The following is a 22,922-nucleotide window of genomic DNA, read 5'->3' on the forward strand; positions in this document are numbered from 1 at the left end:
TGGCAAACCAACAACGACGCATTACGATTTACTGTCAGCCTTCGCAACACGCCCGATGACGTCCGAGATTCCTGTAACGAGGGGGAACTACATACCTTCGTAGACGCCAGTGAAACCATCTATGCCGCTGCAACATACTGGAAAACTACTATGAACAACCAGGTCACCATAAAACTAATAGCAGCAAAAGCCAAGGTGGCCCCACTCAAACCTACCTCTATACCACGATTAGAATTACAAGCCGCAGTGCTTGGCTGCCGTCTAGCAAACAGCATTCACCAAGAAATGGACACCAATATTAAGAAGAAGTATTACTGGTCAGACTCTCGAACGGTATTAGCATGGATCAAATCCGACCCACGCACGTTCAAAACCTTCGTCGCACACAGACTAGCTGAAATAGAAGAACTCTCAAAAACATCAGAATGGAGATACGTACCCACTAAACAAAACGTAGCTGACGACGCAACTAGATCGGCACCCCGAAATTTCGACAGCAACCATCGATGGTTCAACGGTCCAGAATTCCTAAAACTTGACTGCAACGAATGGCCTCAAGATCACAGTGATCGCTCACTACAAGTTACGGGCGAAGAAAAAACACAGACAGTAGCCACGGCGCGTCTCGTTCAACCACCTATACCAGACGTCAGTCGTTTCTCATCATGGACACGTTACCTACGAGCCTCAGCACGATTCATACAAAGCGTCGAAGTTTTTAAAACATTAATAAATAAACCCGACAAAGTCACCGCCACTAAACGAATCGTCAAGGATAAAGCCTGGAAACCGTATAAAAAACAAACACCCACGAATCAAGAACCAACTATAAAAACCGTGAACAAACTAATACCATTATCAAGAAAATACATCAAGCAAGCTGAAACAATGTTGATACAACGAATTCAAAATGACAGTTTTAAGAATGAAATTCAAAACCTTAAAGATCACAAGAAGTTCGCCAAAGGATCCCGCCTAAGAAGACTCACCGCCGTTATAGAAGATGATATAATGCATCTCGAAACTCGCCTATCCGCTGCCAACAACATAGCGATTTCCTACAAAAAACCCATAATACTCGATGGAAAACACCCGATTACACGACTAATCGTGAACCATTACCATCAAGAATACAATCACGGTAATCACAACACGATTATGAACGAGATTCGACAGAAATACTATGTGATATCCCTTCGAAACACCGTCAAAAGTATAGCAAGAGAATGCCAATGGTGTAGAATACACAAAGCCGTTCCTATTACAACACCTTTGGGAGACTTACCGGTGGAACGCCTGCAACACAAACAATACCCGTTCACCTGCACTGCTGTAGATTATTTCGGACCAATAACCATAAAAATTGGCAGAAAAACAGATAAACGCTGGGTGGCTTTATATACATGCCTCACAACGCGAGCAGTTCATCTGGAGATTGCTACATCCTTGTCAGCAGATAACATGATACTCACACTGCGAAGAATGATAGCACGTCGAGGGACACCTAAAACGATGTTTAGCGACAATGGAACAAATTTCATCGGAGCAAATAAAGAAATCAAGACAGCGTTTGAAAAAATGATAGATAAATCCAAAGAAAAAGGAATTCAATGGAAATTCATACCTCCAGGAGCTCCACACATGGGAGGAGCATGGGAGAGACTAGTGCGATCAGTTAAAACCGCACTAACCGCAACCCTCAATACACGACATCCTCAAGAAGAAATATTACATACATTACTTCTAGAAGCAGAACACCTCATAAATTCAAGACCTATAACAGAGGTATCCCTAGATCCAGATGACCAAGAAGGTTTAACTCCAAACCACTTTCTGATTGGAAGATCAAGCGGGCACCTTCGCATGGGAGATTTCACGGACGACGAACTCATCGGCCCCCCAACATGGAAAACATTACAACGCCTCACCGATCACTTCTGGAAACGCTGGCTCAATGAATATCTACCCACGATAACACCGCGATACAACAACAATCAAAATGGATTCATTAACCCAACCATCGGCGACATTGTAATAATAATCGATAATTCTCTTCCCCGAGGCACCTGGCCAAGAGGTGAAATCATCAAAACCTACCCCGGACCAGACGGAAAAACACGTATAGTAGACGTGCGCACTACCGCCGGAATACTAAAGCGACCGGTTTCCCGCCTAGTGAAAATCGCGCAATCTTCTTCCTCAACATGAAGTGCTCCAGATGTCATCTTCGCACGGAGGGGAGACTGTTGAAGATTCACGATACCTAAATTGATTAAGTAAATTAACAAATACTTTTGCGAGACCTTGTATCAAACAGTTGATTATTGTAATAAGGAAGTTATGTTTTAATAGTTGATAAGGTAGATATATGGGTTATTTGTATGAAAAATATAAGTTAGTTGCGAGACCTAATCTCCGATAAGTCTATTTAGGGTATATTTTATTAGTAATAAATATAGACGATTTATAGCTGTAAAATTAAACATAAGATTTATTTAAATTAAGCGGTCGATGCTTCCCCGTCACCAACCATACTGAAGCTGACCAATTTGTAAACAACCGCTTCACTCTTTATGTATCACTATCTCTGTCTACTAATATTGCTATCTCTTTTACCTGTATTTGCATCCTTGTCTCATACTCTAATAAAGATACCGATATGCGCGCGCTTCTGTGAGCATAAAACCCCGCCTCACGCGGTCAAATCACGCACTTCACTCGCTGACTCTGAAGCGAACGCATCTCCGGTAAAACGACTACACCTTGTTGTTTTATTTCACTACTGTGGATTGGACTCGTCTACGATCCTCCACACTATCATTTATTCTTTTTCATTTTTGTTTAATTCTTAACAATGCTTAAAAATAAAATAAAAAACACTATTAATTTTTTTTTTAAAAAAACATCCACCCTCCGCTGGCGGGACTTTTGAATGCCCAAGCAACCGGCGGTCAGGGCTCCAGAGTGAGGAACCTCCTCACAATACGCGCCGTTTCAAAGACTACTGCCTTCTGTATCCGACCCTTGATCCAACAACCAAGCGAAAGCTTCTTAAGATGTTGGTCGAAGCTTTTCGCGAGAAGACCATTGACTGAAACGACGATTATTATTATGATAAAACGCACATAACTTAGAAAAGTATTAGAACTGAAGTATTATATTAAAGATGCAAATAAACGTACCATAAAAATATCATTTTATTTATTAAATTACTTTATAAACTATGACAATATGATCTTATTCTTCAAAACCTCGCATTTCACTCCCTGACCCTCTAGAGAACGATCCAAAACGCCAAAAAGAAAAACACGAGTCTCCCGAAATATTTAATGGCTGCATATCCTGTGTCAGCACAGGTCTGCGTTTTTCATTCTGAAAAATACCCTCTGGTCTGATTTTAATAGAGCACGCAAAAATAAGTTTATATCCCAGAACTATAAATATACTCACCCAACATAAACTATAACGAACAATATCGAAAGAATCACTGTATTCTTCAAAAGAGGCGGTTTCAGTAGTGGCACTGTCTGGGAGATGATAGACGCCCAAAGTCCTTTCACCGACTTTCCTGTATCTTCACCCAAAACTAATGATCCTACCTGTGTGATACAAGATATAAAATTTTAACAAACATTACTGACTTCTGAAATAAATGTACTATTTAAAAAGTAAATATTTAATTGTATGAATCAAGCTTGAATACTAAGTGCTGTAACTAGCTTCTAGTTGCGTAAAAATATGCAATTACCTTTGATACAATATGTCGTTGTACTAATAAACTGAAAACATCTTTATAATATTGTGTAACTCTGTCGAGTGTAAAGGCATTATTTTATGTTGTAACACTGCGTAAACAATGCGTGGTTGGATTTGCTATCTATTTTGAAGCGAGATCGGTCTTATGTCTGTCTACGAAACTCTTTGTCAGATCTATGTGAAATTTAAATGGGACTATTTCAAAATACAATTTGTAAATCTTTCTATATCGGACGGAGCTATTATCAAATATATAAAAAACCAAACATCCGAATTCCTAAACTCGTCTTTTTGTTAAAAACGGAAAGATGCTTTAACCAACTGACGTCGTTGGTGGTGGCAAGATAATGACCGAATGTACACACTTGCAAAACGTGTTAGAACTGTTCATAGGTCAGCCATTTAGGTGCACAGACAGCATAAAATAAAGTCAAAGTCAAAGTCAAAAATATCTTTATTCAAGTAGGCCCACAGGTGGCACTTTTGATGCGTACATAAGAATTACACGGTAGTGAGATGATGGCGATAACCACATTCGTAAACTTAAAACTAAAGCTACGAGGGTTCCAAACGCGTCCCGGTCTAAGAAGAAGCCCACAACAAACTTAGCCGGGTGTTTTTTTTTTTTTTTGTTATCGCCATCTCACAATGTCATTTTAAATTATTAGAAGAGCAACCTGGTTAGAGCAATAATTTACACCCAAGCTTTTTTATCGTTTACGTAGTCCTTTATACTATAATAGGACTTTTCTATAAGCTTACGTTTAATACAAACTTTGAACTTTTTAAGAGACATCTCCATAATAATACATATCATAACAACAATTCGTACAGATTCCTTTAAAAGTGTGTTAGTAATTCCTTCGTCACTACACACAGACAGACTTGGCGTTTTAAAAGTGCTTATATTAGGCTTCTTAAAATAAATGAATTTTTTGAATTTTGAATTTTGGTAATACTTACATTGTATTCATCAGCACTTTTCCCTGTATTGATAACAAAGAAAGCTTTCAACACCTCTAGAGCCTTCTCATCATCACCAACGCTTAGTAGGTACCTGGGACTCTCGTAAGATAAGTAAACTCCAACTGCTGCGAGAGCGCATGGCATTGAAAATATTAAATTCAGGAGACGCCATGGGACGAATGTTATATCCAAGAGTGGGAGGTGGTGTGAGAAGCTCAGTTGTAAGACAGGGATGGATAGTACTGAAAAGAAATGATTAAGAAAATCAAAACAAAGTAATTCTGACGTTTAGATTTAGGCCATATTAGAATGCATAAATATATTACATAAGGACCCCTGTAAAGACGGCCGACTGGCGAAGTGGGCAGCGACCCTGCTTTCTAAGTCCAAGGCCGTGGGTTCGATTCCCACAACTGGAAATTTGTGTGATGAGCATTAAGTGTTTTTCAGTGTCTGGGTGTATTTTCTAAGTATTTATGTATATATAATTGATAAGCTACGCTTACTTTGGGGCTAGGTGGCGATGTGTGTATTGTCGTAGTATATTTATTATTATTATTGTAAAAACATTAAATCAAAAGAAGCATATTTATTTTCCCAACAAACGAATTCCAAACATTCTAAGTGTTTACTTATGACAACCCTATTGAAGATAAAAGACTGACACGAGCATAGTACCTATGCTACGCGACGCGTACCTCATAAAGTGACCGGAGTCACATGATTTTAATTTTGCATGTAATAGGCTGTATATGATTTCTTTCAGTAAAAATAACGGCAGTGGTTTACTAAGAAACTATTAGGTTTTTGGTTTAACGATAAGTCTTAAAGACAGTACAAAATGTACCTCTAAAGTCTGTAAAGTATTATTTCGGTGCAATCTTACCTGCCGGTAAGAGATGATGCAGTCTAAGGTAACAGGATACTTTTTTGGGGGTATGGCAGTTATATTAAACCCATACACTAATTGGTTTCTACGCGAAATCGCATAGCGGCACTCTGTTGCGGTTGGGGTGGTAAGTAACCACGTCCAAAGGCGTCCTAACCTAACCAGACCGCAGAAAATTCAGAAATTATAAATTCCCAAATTGTTGGCCCTCCCACAGCGATCTCTGCTGCGAGAGAAGTCGTCTTTAAATAAGAATTATATGGTTAAGTTTTACAATATTACCTGCCATTACGCCTGTGGCACTTAGATATATCGTAGATGTTGAAGCCACCAAAATGGATCTTCTATTTTTCGGCGTGCATTCGCTTAACAGAGTCAGGGCCAATGCATAAGTTCCTGCGACTCTGTGAAGAAAAAATAAGTTTAAAATAGTTTAAACTTAAATATATTTATGGGGAAATTTTGTAAACAACGCGGAGCCTTAATCATTTTTTATTCCCGAGGAGGTTTTGGGAGGTCCGTGGTCGAATTAACTTGATCTCCCGGGCGCAGGGGGAGGGGACACAATGCGACTTTCCATCCTCCAGGCTCAGCCTCAAAACCCAACCTCGCAATCTGTCTAGTCCTAGATTGGGTGCATTAGGTGCATTAGGTTTAATTTATAGGATAAGAGCGCCAACTAACCATCAAACTGTCTGTGGCTGTCCAGTTTGGCGGACAGCATTAAATATGAAGTCACTTGTGCGTCGAAATGTATCAATCAATTAATAAAAAAAAAAACTTAAGTGAAAGAATAAAATGGGTATTTGTATTAAATTTTTTTTAAGGTTCAGTTGGCCCACAATTTATGAGCTGGGGCTACCCGCAGAACGCTTGTAAAATAAAAATCAGCAGTACAGACAGGCTTTGCGACTCTAAAACGTCCTTTTTAATTTAAAGGTATGGACTTTTGATACGACAGAATACATAATTAAAAACATTCAGAAACCGTGTACACTACTAATATTGAAGCATCAAAAACCAATCCACTTTAGAAGTGTTTCTCGAACATGCGGTTAGTCACTTCATTTAGAAGTTGACAATAATTATTTTACCTCTAGTGTGCCAAACGTTTACCATAAAATGGGAAAAGTGCCTGAGCTAGCAACAATCCGCGGTTGTGAAGTGAGAAGTTTGCGGAGCGAATTTGCTGTTTTTGAACACAAATAACTGCATTCAATAATGGCTGATGATCTATATTTTCTTAATTCTGTGCGCCTGAATAACACCTCGATTGCAAACAAGCAAATCTTTTAGGTACTAAGCGTACTAAAGTCAAACACACTTCAACTTACGCACTAGATGACAAGAACTTCAGAACACTGAACGCAATCCAATTTGTAGACAATGCAGCTGAAGCGCCGGTGAGGAAGGCGAGAAACATACATAATGATAGAATCTTCCTTCTGCCTTGCGTATCCGCCAGGTATCCCCAGAAATGTGATGTAGCAATTATACCTGCAATGTAACAAGACATTTATATGTGGTACATAGATATCTAAGTCAAGATCTGCTTAGCAGTTAGTAGAAGGGGTACGAAAATTATGATTAATTATTCCAAAGGAGGGTTGACAATAAACAGGCAGCTGTTGGTTGTAAAAAATATGCCAAAACCTGGTTCGAGTGGGATAAGGATAAGAAAACGAAAAAAAGAGAGAAAAAGAAAGAAGAATTGATTACTGAATCAATTGATAATCAATTTTTTAGAGATATTTTCTATACTGGGATATAGACCGACATCGACAGCTCCAAATTCAAGTTCACACTGTAAATTAATGGATAACAAGTACTTTTGATCTCATTTGAAATGTCTAATCTGCCTGTTTGTAATGACTCTAACATTGTTTCGGAAGTCAGATTCTAATGATTAGAAGCCGGCAAGAAACTTAGGACTTGCTCCTTTCTTCCTTTCTTAGAGATCTCTCCAAACCACGGATATAAGGTTTTGACGTGACAACGTCTTATAAATTGGTTTGCCGGGTGACACTTCAAGAAACTGCGTTACGCTAAGCTCACGTTATGCGCTCACAATGAGAGCGAGTGAGAGGCACGCGTCCCTTCCACTCGGGCATGGTTAGCCCGCCTAAGAGCGAGAGAGACAGACATAAAAAGTGAAAGGCACGCGTCCCTTTGTAGTAAACGCTGTTTCATTGTACGCAAATGTATTGCAAGTTATTGTATGTATATTTGTATATAAATACGTATGTATGTGTAAAGGTAAAAATAAAATTTTGTTAATATGAAATTCAGTGCGAGATTCTTTGTATAAATTAATGTTTTAAATATAATTCTTTGTATAAATAAATGTTTTAAATTGTTACTATTATTTCATCCTTGTTCCTACTATACGAATGAATATTCACATTAAAATTATTTTAGCACTCAAAGTCGTTGTCACGTAAAACTTTCGCCCGTATACCGACTTTAAAGGCAACCAATTTTTTTTCGGATCTTTAAATGACATAATTCGGATAATCAGGACGACTGACTGACTTCGGGATACATTTTCAACAACCCCTTTCATAGATCACGTAACCTCACTATTAATTGCGCTACTTCAAACCGTCGTCGTCATTAGCATTTTGCGATGTTAATAAACTAAAACTTATTGTGTACTTCGCAAAATATTCAAACTATATAACGAAAAATCGCAAGTTGTTAGACGTGTATTCATCACATACTTCAACTCTGACCTTTTTAATATCAAGACAGACCATTGCTATCTTGACAATTAATGCTGATTAAGCCTTGTTTGCTAGAATTATAATTGACAGAGTTGTATTTAATTTTAATTTCGAAAGACAAAAACATTAACGGCTATTGGGACCAACAACAGTGGAATAATACTTTTTTTTCTTCCCAGATCTTACCGCTACATTATGTTCGGTTAAAACAACATGTACGTGTCCGTGAAGACAGATTTTGTTTGCGACGGAACTCCTGACGTCAACTCTCCTTGGAAATGTTTTTGCTGGTGGCATTTCTGCCAATTATAGGTTCAAATGGTTAAGGTTGTGCATGATGTCCGCATTATTTCATTCCGGACCCTTTGGTAGAAGTTCTTCCTCGCATCAAACTCATCGTGTGGTGACGGCAGTTCAGAATGCAGCTGCAACCCTCCTCTTCCCGGGGATGTCGTACGAGGCGTTAAGGAAATATAATGGAGAACGGGGAGCAACGTCCTCTGTGATACTACTACGCGGTCATTATTGCCAAACCCCCTGTTTGAGAGAGGCGTTTCAAACCAGTAATGGACTATTATAGGTTTTTGGTTTTTATTCCCTTAGTCGCCTCGTACGACACCCGCTGGAGCTGGAGCGGTTATAACAACTGTATTCTGATCTGCCGTCACCACCCAGCATCTTACGGTGGATTATAATCGATTATCACTTCGAAATTACATAGGTGAGTCTTATGTTATAAAACCCTATGTTATAGTAATTTCCTAAAGTGGGTGAATAATTAAAATTATGATATTATCCAATTTTTTCTGTATTTTGACAAATGCGCTAATAATTCTTATTTTATTAATAAAAAAATATAAATAGTATTCAAGATACTATTAAAATTCGTTTGATTCACAGCCAAATTACATTGTATTGGTTGGTGTACTTAATAGTATAAATGCGACAGTCTGTTTGCTTCTCATTCCTTTACGCCCGAACTACGCAACCAAACAACATAAAGTTAGTTGAAAGGACTGAGAGTAACATAGGCTACTTTTTATCTGAGGAAAACCAACGGTTTCCACGGGAATAGCTAGTTTTGATGTAATTACGAGAGCTTTATCGACACACTTCAGTCTTGAGTATATTCTATGAGTTTCCATACGATGCAAAGAACTCATGGTGTCTTGGTCGTTATCACCCATCTCCTATGTTGGATATGGTTAGAATGATGCAACAACGTACCTAAAAGTGGCATCCCAGCCATCAGTCCCTGCTGGAACACCGTGGTGTTGAGGTCACACGCGCTGGCGGGCACCAGGTATGCCACCGACATGATCTCGAACGCCATGCTCGTGATGAGGCTTATGGTCACCAGCATCGCCAGGAAGTTGAACTTCCCGAAACCTATGGACAAAGACAAAAAATATTTATGAGAAACTGTCATACGAGTAAATTGGGGGTATATGGATCTGCGAAAATAGGTACAGAACATCTTCACCTGACTTCGCCAATCAATTGTTAGAAATATTGGGTTAGGCTCTCATAAGTAAAATACAGTGCACATATTTAAGAGTTATTTATTTACTTTGTACCTCGAGATTTATTTTAGTTACCTACTAAACATTTTTCATACTAATACTTTACTTTCGCTTTATATAAAGCAGGTACTTATTATTTATTGCTTACTTAATAGGTTTGAATAGTTTTATAAAGTTTAATTATCATGTCTAAACTTTAACCGTTAATATTATTTGGTCACAATGGTGCTTATAACAGCTTCTAGCAACTAGGTTTAATGTAAATGTGTTAATACTCATCTCCAATCTCGTTAGCAACTTGTGGTTTGTAAGAAAGAAATGATTCAATGATTCGCAATTAAACTGGTTGTTCGTTTTACTTCCCTTATAAACAATTACATCTTCTCATTATTAGGTGTAAGAGAACAGAATGACCTTTTAAACTTCTACCAACTGTACTTTTGAGTTTTAACCATGGTTGTTTTTCCACCATCACCGGTTCATTCCCCCTTATTCCCCTTTTTTCCCACTGACATCGACATTCCTCCTACCAAGACCTACAGTTTTCGTTCAGGAATCGGGAATACTCAACAACTGATGTCGTATCGATATTATTTATTTTGTATCACTCATGCGGGGAAAGTAGTATCTTGACGCTCGCTGTTGCGGTTGAAAGAGAACCATTTGCCCATTTTAAAATTTGAGTGCGACAAGAATAATTTGAGTGCGACAAGTTTACTCGCACGTGCAGTTTGTCGCACTCAAATTATTCTTGTTTAAAATGGGCAAACGGTTCTTTTTCAACCGCAACAGCGAGCTTCAAGATACTTTCCCCGCATGAGTAATACAAAATAGTATGTGCAACAAGTGCGACATCGAATACCCACTCAAGCGAGTGACCGCACTCGCTTCTCTCGTGCGTTCAACTTCGCTTTCGTGGGCAATCGACAACTTGTCGCACTAGTTGCACAATATACTATAATCCTATTATATTATTTTATTAAATTGAACGAGAGTTCAGGGCTTTAGCGGTGCGCTGTAATATGTTGCCTGTTGTAGCCATGAAGCAAAAGTTAGTTTATTCAAAGCCTTTTGTCAAATCTTTACACGGGATCCCTGTGGTCCAGCTATACACAGGCGTCGCTAAACGCCCTACGAGTTCAGTATAACGATGGTTTCAAAATGCTGTTAGGCTTACCACGTTATTGTAGTGCATCTGAAATGTTCTTAAGGGCTCATACTGATAACTTTTTTTGGCATCAGAAGAAAACGAATAGCATCCTTGATGAAAAGAACGTGGGTAAGCAGTGCCAGCATTCTAAAGGCATTACGATGAAATAGATACGACTCTCCAATTTACAAACTATATATTACTATAACTATTTATTAGCGAAACTGTTTGGTGCGGAGTATATTGATCAGAGAAATTATAAACCGCACCGCATGGATTCTCCTGCTTTTTGCAGACAGTGGCGTTCATAGAGGGTATGCACAGGACATGCAGTTGATACATAATGAAGATAATCGAGTTATGAATAGGTACTTAATTGTAGGCTTTTTATAACTCTTACAATGCCTATCCTATAGTTTTTTATAACTCGTACTGAATATTTTCTTCATTTGATATCATTTGCCCTCTATGCACGCCACTGTTCGCAAAGCATAGCAAATTAAACTTATTTTTCATTGTACTTCATCAACGTCTACAAATAGAGTTAAAAAATTCTTTAAATTATTGTACAAAAAATCTTAATAACCACCAGTAAATAAAAAACTAAATAAATAAAAAATAACAAATTATTACTTTTCCCACCTTTTAGTACTTTTATATAATTTTTCCTTTATTTCACATTAAAGACACTCACATTACATTTAATTTTTGATTTTACATTTTTAGTTTTTTCTTTTTTACTTTTTTTTTTAGTTTTTCAAGTTTATTAATTTCATAATTTTAGATTTTGTTTATTATTACCTCTTTGATGATTTTGTATTTCTCGATGTAAATAAGTTTGTTTTAATGAAAAATATCTTTTGTTTGTTTATATAGTATATTCTATGTTATTGTTCTTTTTTATGATTATTTTGTTATTGTTTAGTTGCGAGGATTCAGTGACGACGAAGATAATGGAGCTGGCTGAAAACCAGTGCTGAGCGTTTTAGTTTGCAGCTATACTGAACCAGCTCCTTTGTCACACATTTTTTTTTTTAATTTTTATACTTTAACAATTATTTTATTTCACAATTAATGTAACATTTTACACAAATGTGTGACAATAAATACGATTTTTCTTTCTTTTCTTTCTTTCTTTCTATCAAGTGAAACAATATACGTCCACTGCCGAGCATAGATCTTTTGTAGGCATTTATTATGGTTTTTTTTTTCAGAAATCCCGTGGGAACTTTTAGTTTTGTGGGATAAATACTAGCCTATGATACTCTCCGTCTTTTCAACTAACTTTATGCAAATAATCAACTTAGTTTGACGGCCGATTGGTGCAGTGGGCTGCAACCCTGCTTTCTGAGTCCAAGGCCGTGGGTTCGATTCCCACACCTTGAAAATGTGTGTGTGATGAACATTTATGTTTTTAGTATCTGGGTGGTTATGTGTATATTATAAGTATTTATGTATATTATTCATAAAAATATTCATCAGTCATCTCAGTAACCATAAACAAGCTACGCTTACTTTGGGGCTAGATGGCGATGTGTGTATTGTCGTAGTTTATTTATTTATTATTATTAATTCGGGCGTTAGGCAAGGACACATAAACAACCAAACGCACTTCTGTCTTTATAATATTAATAAAGATGATTCGTGTATAACAGAATAGTCATTATTATAAAATAAGCAACCTTTCCAAATTGCCCTGTTTGACGAGTGGGTTTTCCAAATGACACAAACATCTAACCTTACCCGACTATTAAACTTTGTTAATTGTATTACTGTTTGTCTCATTACACTAATGGCTAAAGAGTCATATGAATAATAGTTGTTATGAAAATTAAGCTTCATTTGCTATAATAGTCCGCGAAAAGCAGGAGAATCTGTATGATGTAATTTATAATTTCTTCAATCCTCATACTCCACACCAAACACATCTACGGCAATGTACCCCCTACGCACGTTTCGCTCCAAAACCGGGGCATCCTCTCCTCTGACTTTACAATGAATAATTTTAAAGACTTTAATGTTCACAATATATTATCATGGATTAAGTAACGTCTGCTTTTATGCCGTCTCACGCTTCCTTTTTCCGCGGGTGTCGTACGAGGCGACTTAGGGAATATAATTGAGAATACTGTACCCGTCTGTCCAGCGTGGTTATTATGGACAAACCCTGCCTCTAGGAGAGGCCAGTCCAGCAGTGACTTGCTATGGGCTTGTGATTCATGTGATGTCTTCCCCTGGTAAGATGTCGTGAGATTTTGCTTAACCCCCTCTCCTAAACCTACTTAACCTCCCGTGCCATATTTTTTAAATGCATACTTATAGTCTCAATAAGTTAATCTGTAGGGAAGAGCGGGGATAAATATTCCGATTTTCCAATAACACAATAATTTTTTTTTATAATCTCAATAGTGTTTTTTTTCCTAAAGCAAAAATTTGGCAGTAAATCTGCCAAATTTTGGAGCGGAACATTCAGTCGCTTTGAGGTGAGTTGTTTCACCTTTGGGGCCAATTGTTCTGCTTAGATTATGGCAATAAGCCGTTAGAATAATATAGGTTATTTAAAATAAATCAACCATTTTTATAAATTGAATGATTGTTTTATTATAAAAAATATAATTTATGTATGTAATGTATACATATAAACATTAGATAATTAAATTTATAAATAAATAAACTTAACAAATCATAATTATTATATTATTTTCTATACATAGTAACTTTCTACATTTTACTTGGCGCCGACTTAATAATGTTGTAGACAATATTTATTTTTAATTTATTGTTCAAAATAAAAGTAACAAATATTTTTCCAACATAATTATCCATCCCCTTAGAAACTATGCGTTTATGGTGGGGATGGCAGGTTCGCAAGTGTATATCTTAAAAAAAAGAAAAATTTATTCAACTACTTAATCTTAATGTAAAAATATTTAGACAATCTTAATCAAACAGTGGCATTTTTGAACTATTAGCTAAAAAATGTCTTTTACAATTTCTTAAAAATATATGTTTTTTTCCATTTACACATTGCAAAGCAGGTGGGAGATAAATTTTGGGTAATATGTATTTATAATTCCTTCTTCCGTACACATTATGTGTTTTCGGTAGAATAAACTTTTTATAACTAGGCAGTTTCCGAAAATTACCATCTCGCCCTTTACGTCTAAGATGTTGTATATTACCAAATTCTTCCTTAAGTACAGCTAACGTAACTTTGCTCTGCACTGGCAATAATTTACAATATGTGAATAATTCATGGCATTCCTTTGAATATTTTAGTTTGATTTTTTAGGTACTATGGTTTTTAACATTTTTAGTTGTAAGTTGTATATTCGGGTAATATATGTTTTATATGTTCTACCATAACTACTCAGACCGTATCCAATTATTGAGTCTGCTAGTGCCAAGTACAGTAATCTCAGCGTCTTGTAAGGAAGTTTATATTTGAGTATGTATAACCTACTTAATATAGCTCTCAGCCTTTTGGGTTGCCAATTAAAACGAAAGTCAATTTTGAGACCAATATACATATGCTCCTCAACCATATCTATATAGGTACAAATGCAATTTTGTATCTTGCCGTGCAAGCAGTCGTGCGCATGCGCAACTATATGAGCTTTATATTCTGCTTTATTGTGTACAGAATGAATATGCATGGCCTTCGTTTTTTTAATATTTAATATTAAAAAAACATGAGTCTCATAAGACACACACGGTCACTTAGCGGCTATGCTTGGAGTACGTCTATGTGATCGAATCAGGTATGAGGAGCTCTGTGGAAGAATCAGAGTTACTTATATAGCCCATCGAGTTGCAAAGCTAAAGTGGCAATAAGAAGGGCACGAAGCTCGGAGAACCGATAGACTTTGGGGTCCCAAGGTGCTGGAATGGGGACCTCGCAGTCCTCAGGTCTAAAAGTAGTGCTGTCTTTCTCGCTCTGGATGTTCCAAAAGAGGATAGAGACATTTTTAGGCTTCAATTTAGTTTAGCTGAGAGATTTAAATATAACTGAATTGTCATGAATGTAAGCCAATTCAGAAATATCAATTCACAGTTATGTTTCCCTCTTTATTCCATTAAAAGTAACCGAAGATTAATTATTTTAAACACTAATGTATCAATTTGAATTCTAAGGAGAATGGCGAGCTCTCGTATAGTTCTGGACCCGGAGCTAAGATACACGTTCACGAATAAAACTTCTAATACTTGTAGTACTAAACTAGACTAACAGAAATGTCAATCAAAGACAGTCAAATAAAGTAGGGAGAAAAAAATATAATCATACTAGCTGTTGCCCGCGACTTCGTCTGCGTTTGATTTTGTTTTTAAAGTATTCAGTATCGCTAAGCCTTAAATGAGTATAGTAGTATAAATATATATATATATAACATGTGACTGTCAAATAATTATAGACAAATAAAATGCAATAAAATAAAATTGCGACTATAATTAAAGATTTAAGGTATCCGATCTCTTAAGTTGGACCAGACTGCTCACGGTGTGCCAATTTAATTTAAAATCGGTTAAGTAGTTTAGGTATCCATCGCGGACAAACATCGTGACAGGAGATTTATATATATTAAGATTATCAAAGTCATATTATCAAAGTGAGGTTAGGTTTATATTTTGTCATATCAAAGCGAAATTATCATTAAAACAAGCCAAACATACAAGCATTAACATTGGACGATGTTACCTAGGCGACTTAAAATCCATACAGCCATTTTATTAAATTACATTTGGATATTGTATTTTAAGTTATATGCTTATCAAAAATATATTTATTTAGATTGATTGACTTGACGGCCGACTGGCGCAGCGGGCAGCGACCGTGGGTTCGATCCCCAAAACTGGAAAATGTGTGTGTAATGAACATTATTGTTTTTCAGTGTCTGTGTGTTTATCTGTATCATGAGTATTTATGTATAAAAGAAAAGAATATAATATTTTTTATTCATTCACATACATACACAACTCTCACAGAAGCTGCACTAGGTCCATAAACATCGCAATTTTTTAACGCGGCTTGCGTTGCATTTTTACCTTTTTTATAATAAAATCTTAAAATGTATCGAATTTCTTTTTATAGATTCACTCATCTTCACAGTACGAAAAACAAATAAAAATTACACATTTTCCTGATTTAAATTTGGAATTATCTTCTTTTAAAATTTAAACTTTTAATGATACAGAAATCACCCAGATACAAATAGTATAGCCAAAGATATTTTATTTCAAGTTCATACATACAAGTTATAATGCGAAAAGACTTTTTCCCCAACCTATTAGTTTTAAGGTGGTCCAAGTGTTTTACCTAGAGTAATTTATTTAATCAGGAATTGTAGTTTAACTATCCTAATATATAATTGAAGTGTGGATATCGTTCAGTTAGTTTTATTATATGTAATTTATATACAAGGTCACTTAGAAAAGGGGACAGCGACCTTGCAAAATATAGGTACAGTACGTACGTATATTTTGTAAGGTCCTGCCAGATACATAGAAGTGATATCATTTATAATGAAAAACTTCTTAAAAAAAGACACCCTCTGCTACTTCTACCGACCTACTGCGAGATCAAAAATCCAATTCAAAGTCAAAAATAACTTTATTTAAGTAGGCCCATAGATGGCACTTTTGCACTAACCATGTTCGTAGACTGAAAACTAAAGCTACAAGGGTTCTAAACGCGTCTTGGTCTAAGAAGAAGCCCACAACAAAATAAGCCGGGTGTTCTTTTTTTGTTATCACCATCTCACATTGTCTTTTATTATTAGAAGAGCAACCTGGTTAGAGCAATAATTCTAATTCTAATCTAATTTAATTTTTATCGTAGTCATTTATACTATAGTAGGACTTTTCTATAAGCTTACGTTTAATACAAACTTTGGACTTTTAAGAGACATCTCCAAGATGACAATGGGTAGTTTAATTGTATAATTGTATGCAATTTCCTTTAAACGAACTATGAATTTTATGTAACCTGGTATATTGCCCTGCATGTTTATTTTTACTTCTAATGTTCATCATGAGCTAGATACCGATATTTGACGGCCGAATGGCGCAGTGGGCAGCGATCCTGCTTTCTGAGTCCAAGGCCGTGGCTTCGATTCCCACAACTGGAAAACTTAGTGTGTTGAACATGAATGTTTTTCAGTGTCTGGGTGTTTATATGTATTTAATTAGTATTTGTTTATAATATTTATAAAAATATTCATCAGTCATCTTAGTACCCATATACCTACCATGTCTTAGTCCACCAGTGGACTGTTCAAGGCTACGTAAACGCTCATTCGTAAAAGTTTAAGTTTTTGAAGATTTGAAAAAATGGGTGATTAAAGCTCCAAGGGCAAGATAGGATTATTATTTGCACACACCTTAGTCCTATTTTGAAACACGTTGGAAGAAGTTGCATCGCTATCTTCACTATCTGTATCACAAAGCTAAATATTTTGTTTGTATACTACTTGTATGTGTGCAACTTCTTTGGACATATTTGAATATGTTGAAAGAAGTTTGTTTGTATATTTGGAACTACTAGTACGATTTATTAAGAGTATTTGACGAATTTAAATAGGAGTTCCCGGGTTCGATTCCCGACAAGGGCAGTATGGGAATTTATTATTTCTGAACTTTCTCTGGTCTGGTGTGGTAGGGGCGTTGACCATGGCTAGTTACCACCCTACCGGCAAAGACTTATGACGCTAAGCGATTTAGTGTTCCGATGCGATGTTGATGAAACCAATTAGGGGTATGACTACCACACTTCCTTACATGTTAGCCCGCTATCATCTTAGACTGCATCATCACTTCCCACCAGTCAAAGGCTAACTTGTAGTGGAGTAAACAATAGAAAAAATCTTTACGTTTATTTTAGCTGATTTATTGAGAAAGTTTTTAGACTATGTAGAAGAACAATAAAGTTGTTGTTTACGCGCGTAAAATGCAAGGGCACAGCTAGTCGAGTATAGGGTTAGTTTAAAGTTTTATCGAATAATAAAGGTATCGTTTTTAGTCGTCTAAAAGTTAGCCTGCAATTCTAGGGCTCCCCTTATAAAACACGCACGTACAACGGACGGTTCAGGCCAACCACGTACGGAGACTTGCGCAGGAAGAGAAGAAGAAGGTTTTTAAGCAGTATCGTACCGGAACGCTAAACCGCTTGGCCACTAATGAAGGGTTCTACAAGACTATGGAAAATTCACAAGTGCACGTAAGAACAGTGTTTTTCCAGATCTTACGTTACCGCGAGATTGTATTTAGATACATGATTAATATCATATAACCTTCAGGACTATACATTGGTAACAAAGTTTATTGTTAAGTTTAGTTTAATGTTTTTATTTTTCATCAAAATTGGTGCAGCAAATTAGCCGAGTAATTAGGTAACAAACCAACAGACACACTATTGCATTTACAATATTGCTAAAGATGAATGTAAATTATAATACTAAAATTGTAAATTTCTGAATTCATACAGTTGAAAAGTACTTAAGAATGAGATATCACTTACTACTGTGAAACTTCTAAAGATCAAAGCAACTAACGAATCAAGTTTTTAAGGCCAATGACCTCACTTTATATTTCGAAAAATTTATCTGCATTTATATTGAAAACCAGCGGTATCAAACGCCCATTCAAACTTTATATTTGTCGTTCATACATCCGCTATTCTACACAAAATACCACCAGACCCACCGAGTCGCATCGCCCGCGTTTTAAGTCGTTTGTACGAACAATTTTTTTTTTATTCCACTACAAGTTAGCCCTTGATTGGTAGACTTCAAACGCCCTTGAGAATAGCGTGGAGAACTCTCAGGCATGCAGGTTTCCTCACGATGTTTTGTTTCACCGTTTAAAGCAAGTGATATTTTAATCACTTAAATTAAAAACGCACGTAACTCCGAAAAGTCAGTGTCGCGTGCCGGGGCTCGAACTCGGTCTCCACGAAAGGAAAACCGAAGCCTGATTTAAGCCTAATTGTCAATTCTCAAAAGAAAATTCGAGGCGGGAGTCAAACCCTGAATCACTCATTGAAGGCGAATAGCGTGTACCGCCGCGCCATAGAGATAGTTGCGAGGAGATAGTTATTTAATATGATGTGGCAACCCTTTTTATTGAATACTGAACCCTTAGTGTAGGATTCGCAAGCTCGAGATAGTCGTTTTCGATAATCGAAATACTGTGACGTTAGATTAAAAATGTTATTATCCTTACCCATTTGTTATTTAAAACTCTGTCACAAATTTTTGTAAACGTCAAAGTCAAAGTCAAATATTTCTTTTTTCTTTCTCTTTAAAATAGACACATAGATTCAGTGCGTAGATGTGGTACTTTTGAAGCGTACATTACTTGTAAAATATGACATAGAAGTGAGTGTAGGGCTATAACTAAATTCGTCAACTCAAAACAAAAGAGGGTCCCAAACGCGCCCTATTCTTAGAAGAAGCCAACAACAAACTAACCCGGTCGTTTTTGTTATCACCATCTCACATTGCCATTTAAAACGATTTAAGAAGCAACCTGGTAAGAGCAATAATTTACACACAAGCCTTTTTATCGTTGAAGTAGTCCGTACTATGATAGGACTTTTCTATAAACTTACGTTTAATACAAACTGAACTTTGTCAGAAACATCTTCAAGATATCGATCAATTGGTATTTTATTGTTAAAATTCATCAACACAGTCAATTCTTTTAGCGGAATTTTTATATGTTTATAAAATAAAAGCTAGCATAGCATTTATCTAAACTTTTAAAATTGTAAAATAAAAATTGGCAGCTAGAAACGAGTCCATAAAATAGTATCTACCATCGAGGGAGTCCGATATTCGAAAACGGTACGACGAAGCGACGTTCGCCTGCTCTTACTAAGGGTATGGTCGGTAAAATACCCGCTTACTCGACCGGTTTCAATTTCTATTTCAAGATTCTCGCCTTCTTTTGGCAAGAACATAATATTATTATGTTTTATAAGCGGGTGCCTCCTACTTTGTATGCGTAGAATTTCTGATATCCCATGGGATTCAGCTATTTCAGTGTTTTAATATAAAAATCCAACACCCATTCTTGCCCCGGCCTGGGAATCTAACCCAGGTAGTTGCGATCCATAGCGCGATCCATTGCTGAACGCCAAACAAATATTATTTTAGAATTATCTTAATGACAAGATTGCTTTGAACTTGGTAGCGGCCGGCTTTCATCTTTCACAAGAGAGGCAAAAAATGTTAAATGATCAGAGTATGAATGATTTAGTATTTGATGTTGGAAAAGTCCAACTGATTTTTTTGGCGGCCTTTTCCAGGTAGACTCTGCCTATCAAACCGATGGTAGAGTCACTACAAACGAGCAGACTGGACTTTTTAAAAGTGCTTTTAGGTACAGTAAGCGTACTTGAAATAAATGAATTTTGAAATAAATAAATTTTGAATTAGATTGTCCCACCAGTCATTAAAGTGTCCAACCCCATGCCTCGGAGGATATCTTAAGCAGTTTATGAATATGGTTTGCGCCATCATCTTACTACCATATACACATTTCTCTGGTAATGTACGCATCACACATTTAAAAAAATTGTGTTTACTACACGATTGATGAATTCCTTAACGACAAGGCTGCTTGGAAGCAGGCCACAAAACAGAAAAATTCTAAAGATTGTTAAACTATAAAATGATGTTGGAAAAGAGAAATCTGCTGAGTTTCTTGCCGGCTCTTCTCAGTGGAATCTGCCTTCCTAACCTGTGGTGGAGTCACTACAAACAGATTGACTTGACGTTTCAAAAGTGCTTAAAAATTAGGCTTACTTGAAATAAATGAATTTTGAATTTTGAATTTTTGTTATTGAATCATAAAGAAATTTTCGACTTCGACTTTTGACTTAATAAACCTCAGATACACAAAACCTGTGCCCAGCAGAAAGCTGCATCGCAGTTAACTACCAGGGGAAATTGCAATTATCAATCATAGCCAACTTATAGTACAATAAAAAAAAATATTACAAGATAAAGTGGTGAGAGCTTAGTACCACCACGATGTACGAATGTAGATTGGCGGGTAAATAATTTAAATAATAAAACTTTTAACTCACCCGTCATATCCAAAGCTTCCTCGAATGTCACACAACTTTTGGCCACCATTTTGAAAGTTTATTACACTATTGTAATAAAACTCACACTTCGTTAATGTCACACATAAATCACGAATAATTAAACCTATTTTATCACAAGTTTAAATTTTATTAAAGTAATTAATTAATTAATAAAATAGATTTAAATTTTATTTCACCTAGAACATCATTGTGCACCGCTAGTTTTTTATTTGACAACAAGTTTCAATTTTAATGAATAAATTAAATAATTAAGTAATAGTTAATTTTGCTACATTATCACCGAGCACCGCGCGATAGAGAAGACCCCGCGGAACTGTCACTCGGCTAGTTCTCCGGGGTGTATAAATAGCTTTTAATAAGTTTGGTATCAATTCTGTTATATTATCAGAGACATCATTCATTGTATTAACTTATAACGGAGCGGCTGAAGCCAAGCGGCAAAAAACTGTAGTGTTTGGAACTAAAAAAGAGCTATCTCCAGCAATAGACGCCCATTGGTTGACATGATTATGATGAATACAAGAGTCCGATTATGAAAATTAAGCTTAATTTGCTATACTCCGCGAAAAGCAGGAGAATCTGTGTGGTGTAATTTATAATTTCTCCAATCCTTATACTCCACACCAAACTCCACATCACAACAGCAACGTCCTTCAGACAGGACCACAGCTTATGAAAAAAAGTTCAATTTTCTATACTCCGCGAAAGTCATGAGAATCTGTACGGTGAAATTTTTTAATTTCTTCAATCTCCACACCAAAACAGATCTTCATCAATGTACCCTCTACGCACGTTTCGCTCCGAAACCGGAGCATCCTCAGGAGATGTTGACTTTAAAATGAATAATTGTTAAGTCAACAATTAGGAGAATAAGGATTTTAAGAATTATAAATACACCATACAGATTCTCCTGCTTTTTGCGGAGTATAGCAAATTAAGCTTAATTTTCATAATATATCATGGATTTCCGCAAAGTAACGCCTGCTTCTATCCAATACAAGAGTCCAAGGTTATATCTGCGTGGAATGTGAAGTCAGGGCAGTTTTATTGTACCCAAACCCCTTATCGATTTGACCACTGTTTTATATTAGAAAGAAAGACAAAAGTTTAATTTATACCTTGCGCCACTCATTACACATTTACAACTGCATAGCTTTACGAATTTGTAGCGAAGTATTGCTGAAAAATGACATGTTCTATTGTGTAATGGATCGTCTATTATTAAAATTAAGTTTAATTTGTTTGCTATACTCCGCGAAAAGCAGGTGAATCTGTATGGTGTAATTTATAATTTCTTCAATCCTTATACCATTATCCTTATATAATTTTTACTTACTTAACTATTATTTATTGTAAAGTCAACATCTCCTGATGATGCTCCGGTTTCGGAGCGAAACGTGCGTAAGGGTACATTGCTAAAGATCTGTTTGGTGTGGGTTATAAGGATTGAAGAAATTATAAATTACACCATATAGATTAATTTTCATAAGGAGCTCGTCTTTCTTCTTCAACGGTGAAGGAAAACATCGTGAGGAAACCTGCATGCCTGTTTCTACATAATGTTTTCAAAGGTGTGTGGAGTCCACCAATCCTCACGAGGCCAGCGTGGTGGACTGCCTTAAACCCTTCTCATGTGCGTGGGAGGAGACCCGTGACCTGTAGTGGACCGGTAATGGCTTGATGTGATGATAATGACATTCCACTGAAACTCAACGATGTGGCACCTGGTAACTCAGTCACATGAGTCGGAAAAACAACTACCTATATGTAAGATTTTCTGCCTACGTTTCCTTATTCGATTGGCTCA

At 36.4% G+C, this 22,922-nt stretch overlaps 1 protein-coding gene across 1 annotated transcript in view; it reads right to left on the reverse strand.

Annotated features, from left to right (window-relative positions):
* Positions 1 to 21,419, reverse strand: part of LOC120626792 (putative transporter svop-1) — a 36,117-nt gene extending 14,698 nt beyond the window's left edge. The window contains exons 1-6 of the mRNA XM_039894535.1: positions 21,095 to 21,419; positions 9,562 to 9,723; positions 6,946 to 7,108; positions 5,894 to 6,015; positions 4,720 to 4,964; positions 3,451 to 3,599 (exon numbers count right to left, since the gene is read on the reverse strand). Of these exons, the coding sequence (XP_039750469.1) occupies positions 3,451 to 3,599; positions 4,720 to 4,964; positions 5,894 to 6,015; positions 6,946 to 7,108; positions 9,562 to 9,723; positions 21,095 to 21,143 (890 nt within the window). The 5' untranslated portion in view covers positions 21,144 to 21,419. The remainder of the gene's footprint in view (positions 1 to 3,450; positions 3,600 to 4,719; positions 4,965 to 5,893; positions 6,016 to 6,945; positions 7,109 to 9,561; positions 9,724 to 21,094) is intronic.
* Between the last annotated feature and the right edge of the window lie 1,503 nt (positions 21,420 to 22,922).

This window comes from Pararge aegeria, chromosome 10 (genome assembly GCF_905163445.1).
Source record: "Pararge aegeria chromosome 10, ilParAegt1.1, whole genome shotgun sequence".
Classification (NCBI taxonomy): domain Eukaryota; kingdom Metazoa; phylum Arthropoda; class Insecta; order Lepidoptera; family Nymphalidae; genus Pararge; species Pararge aegeria.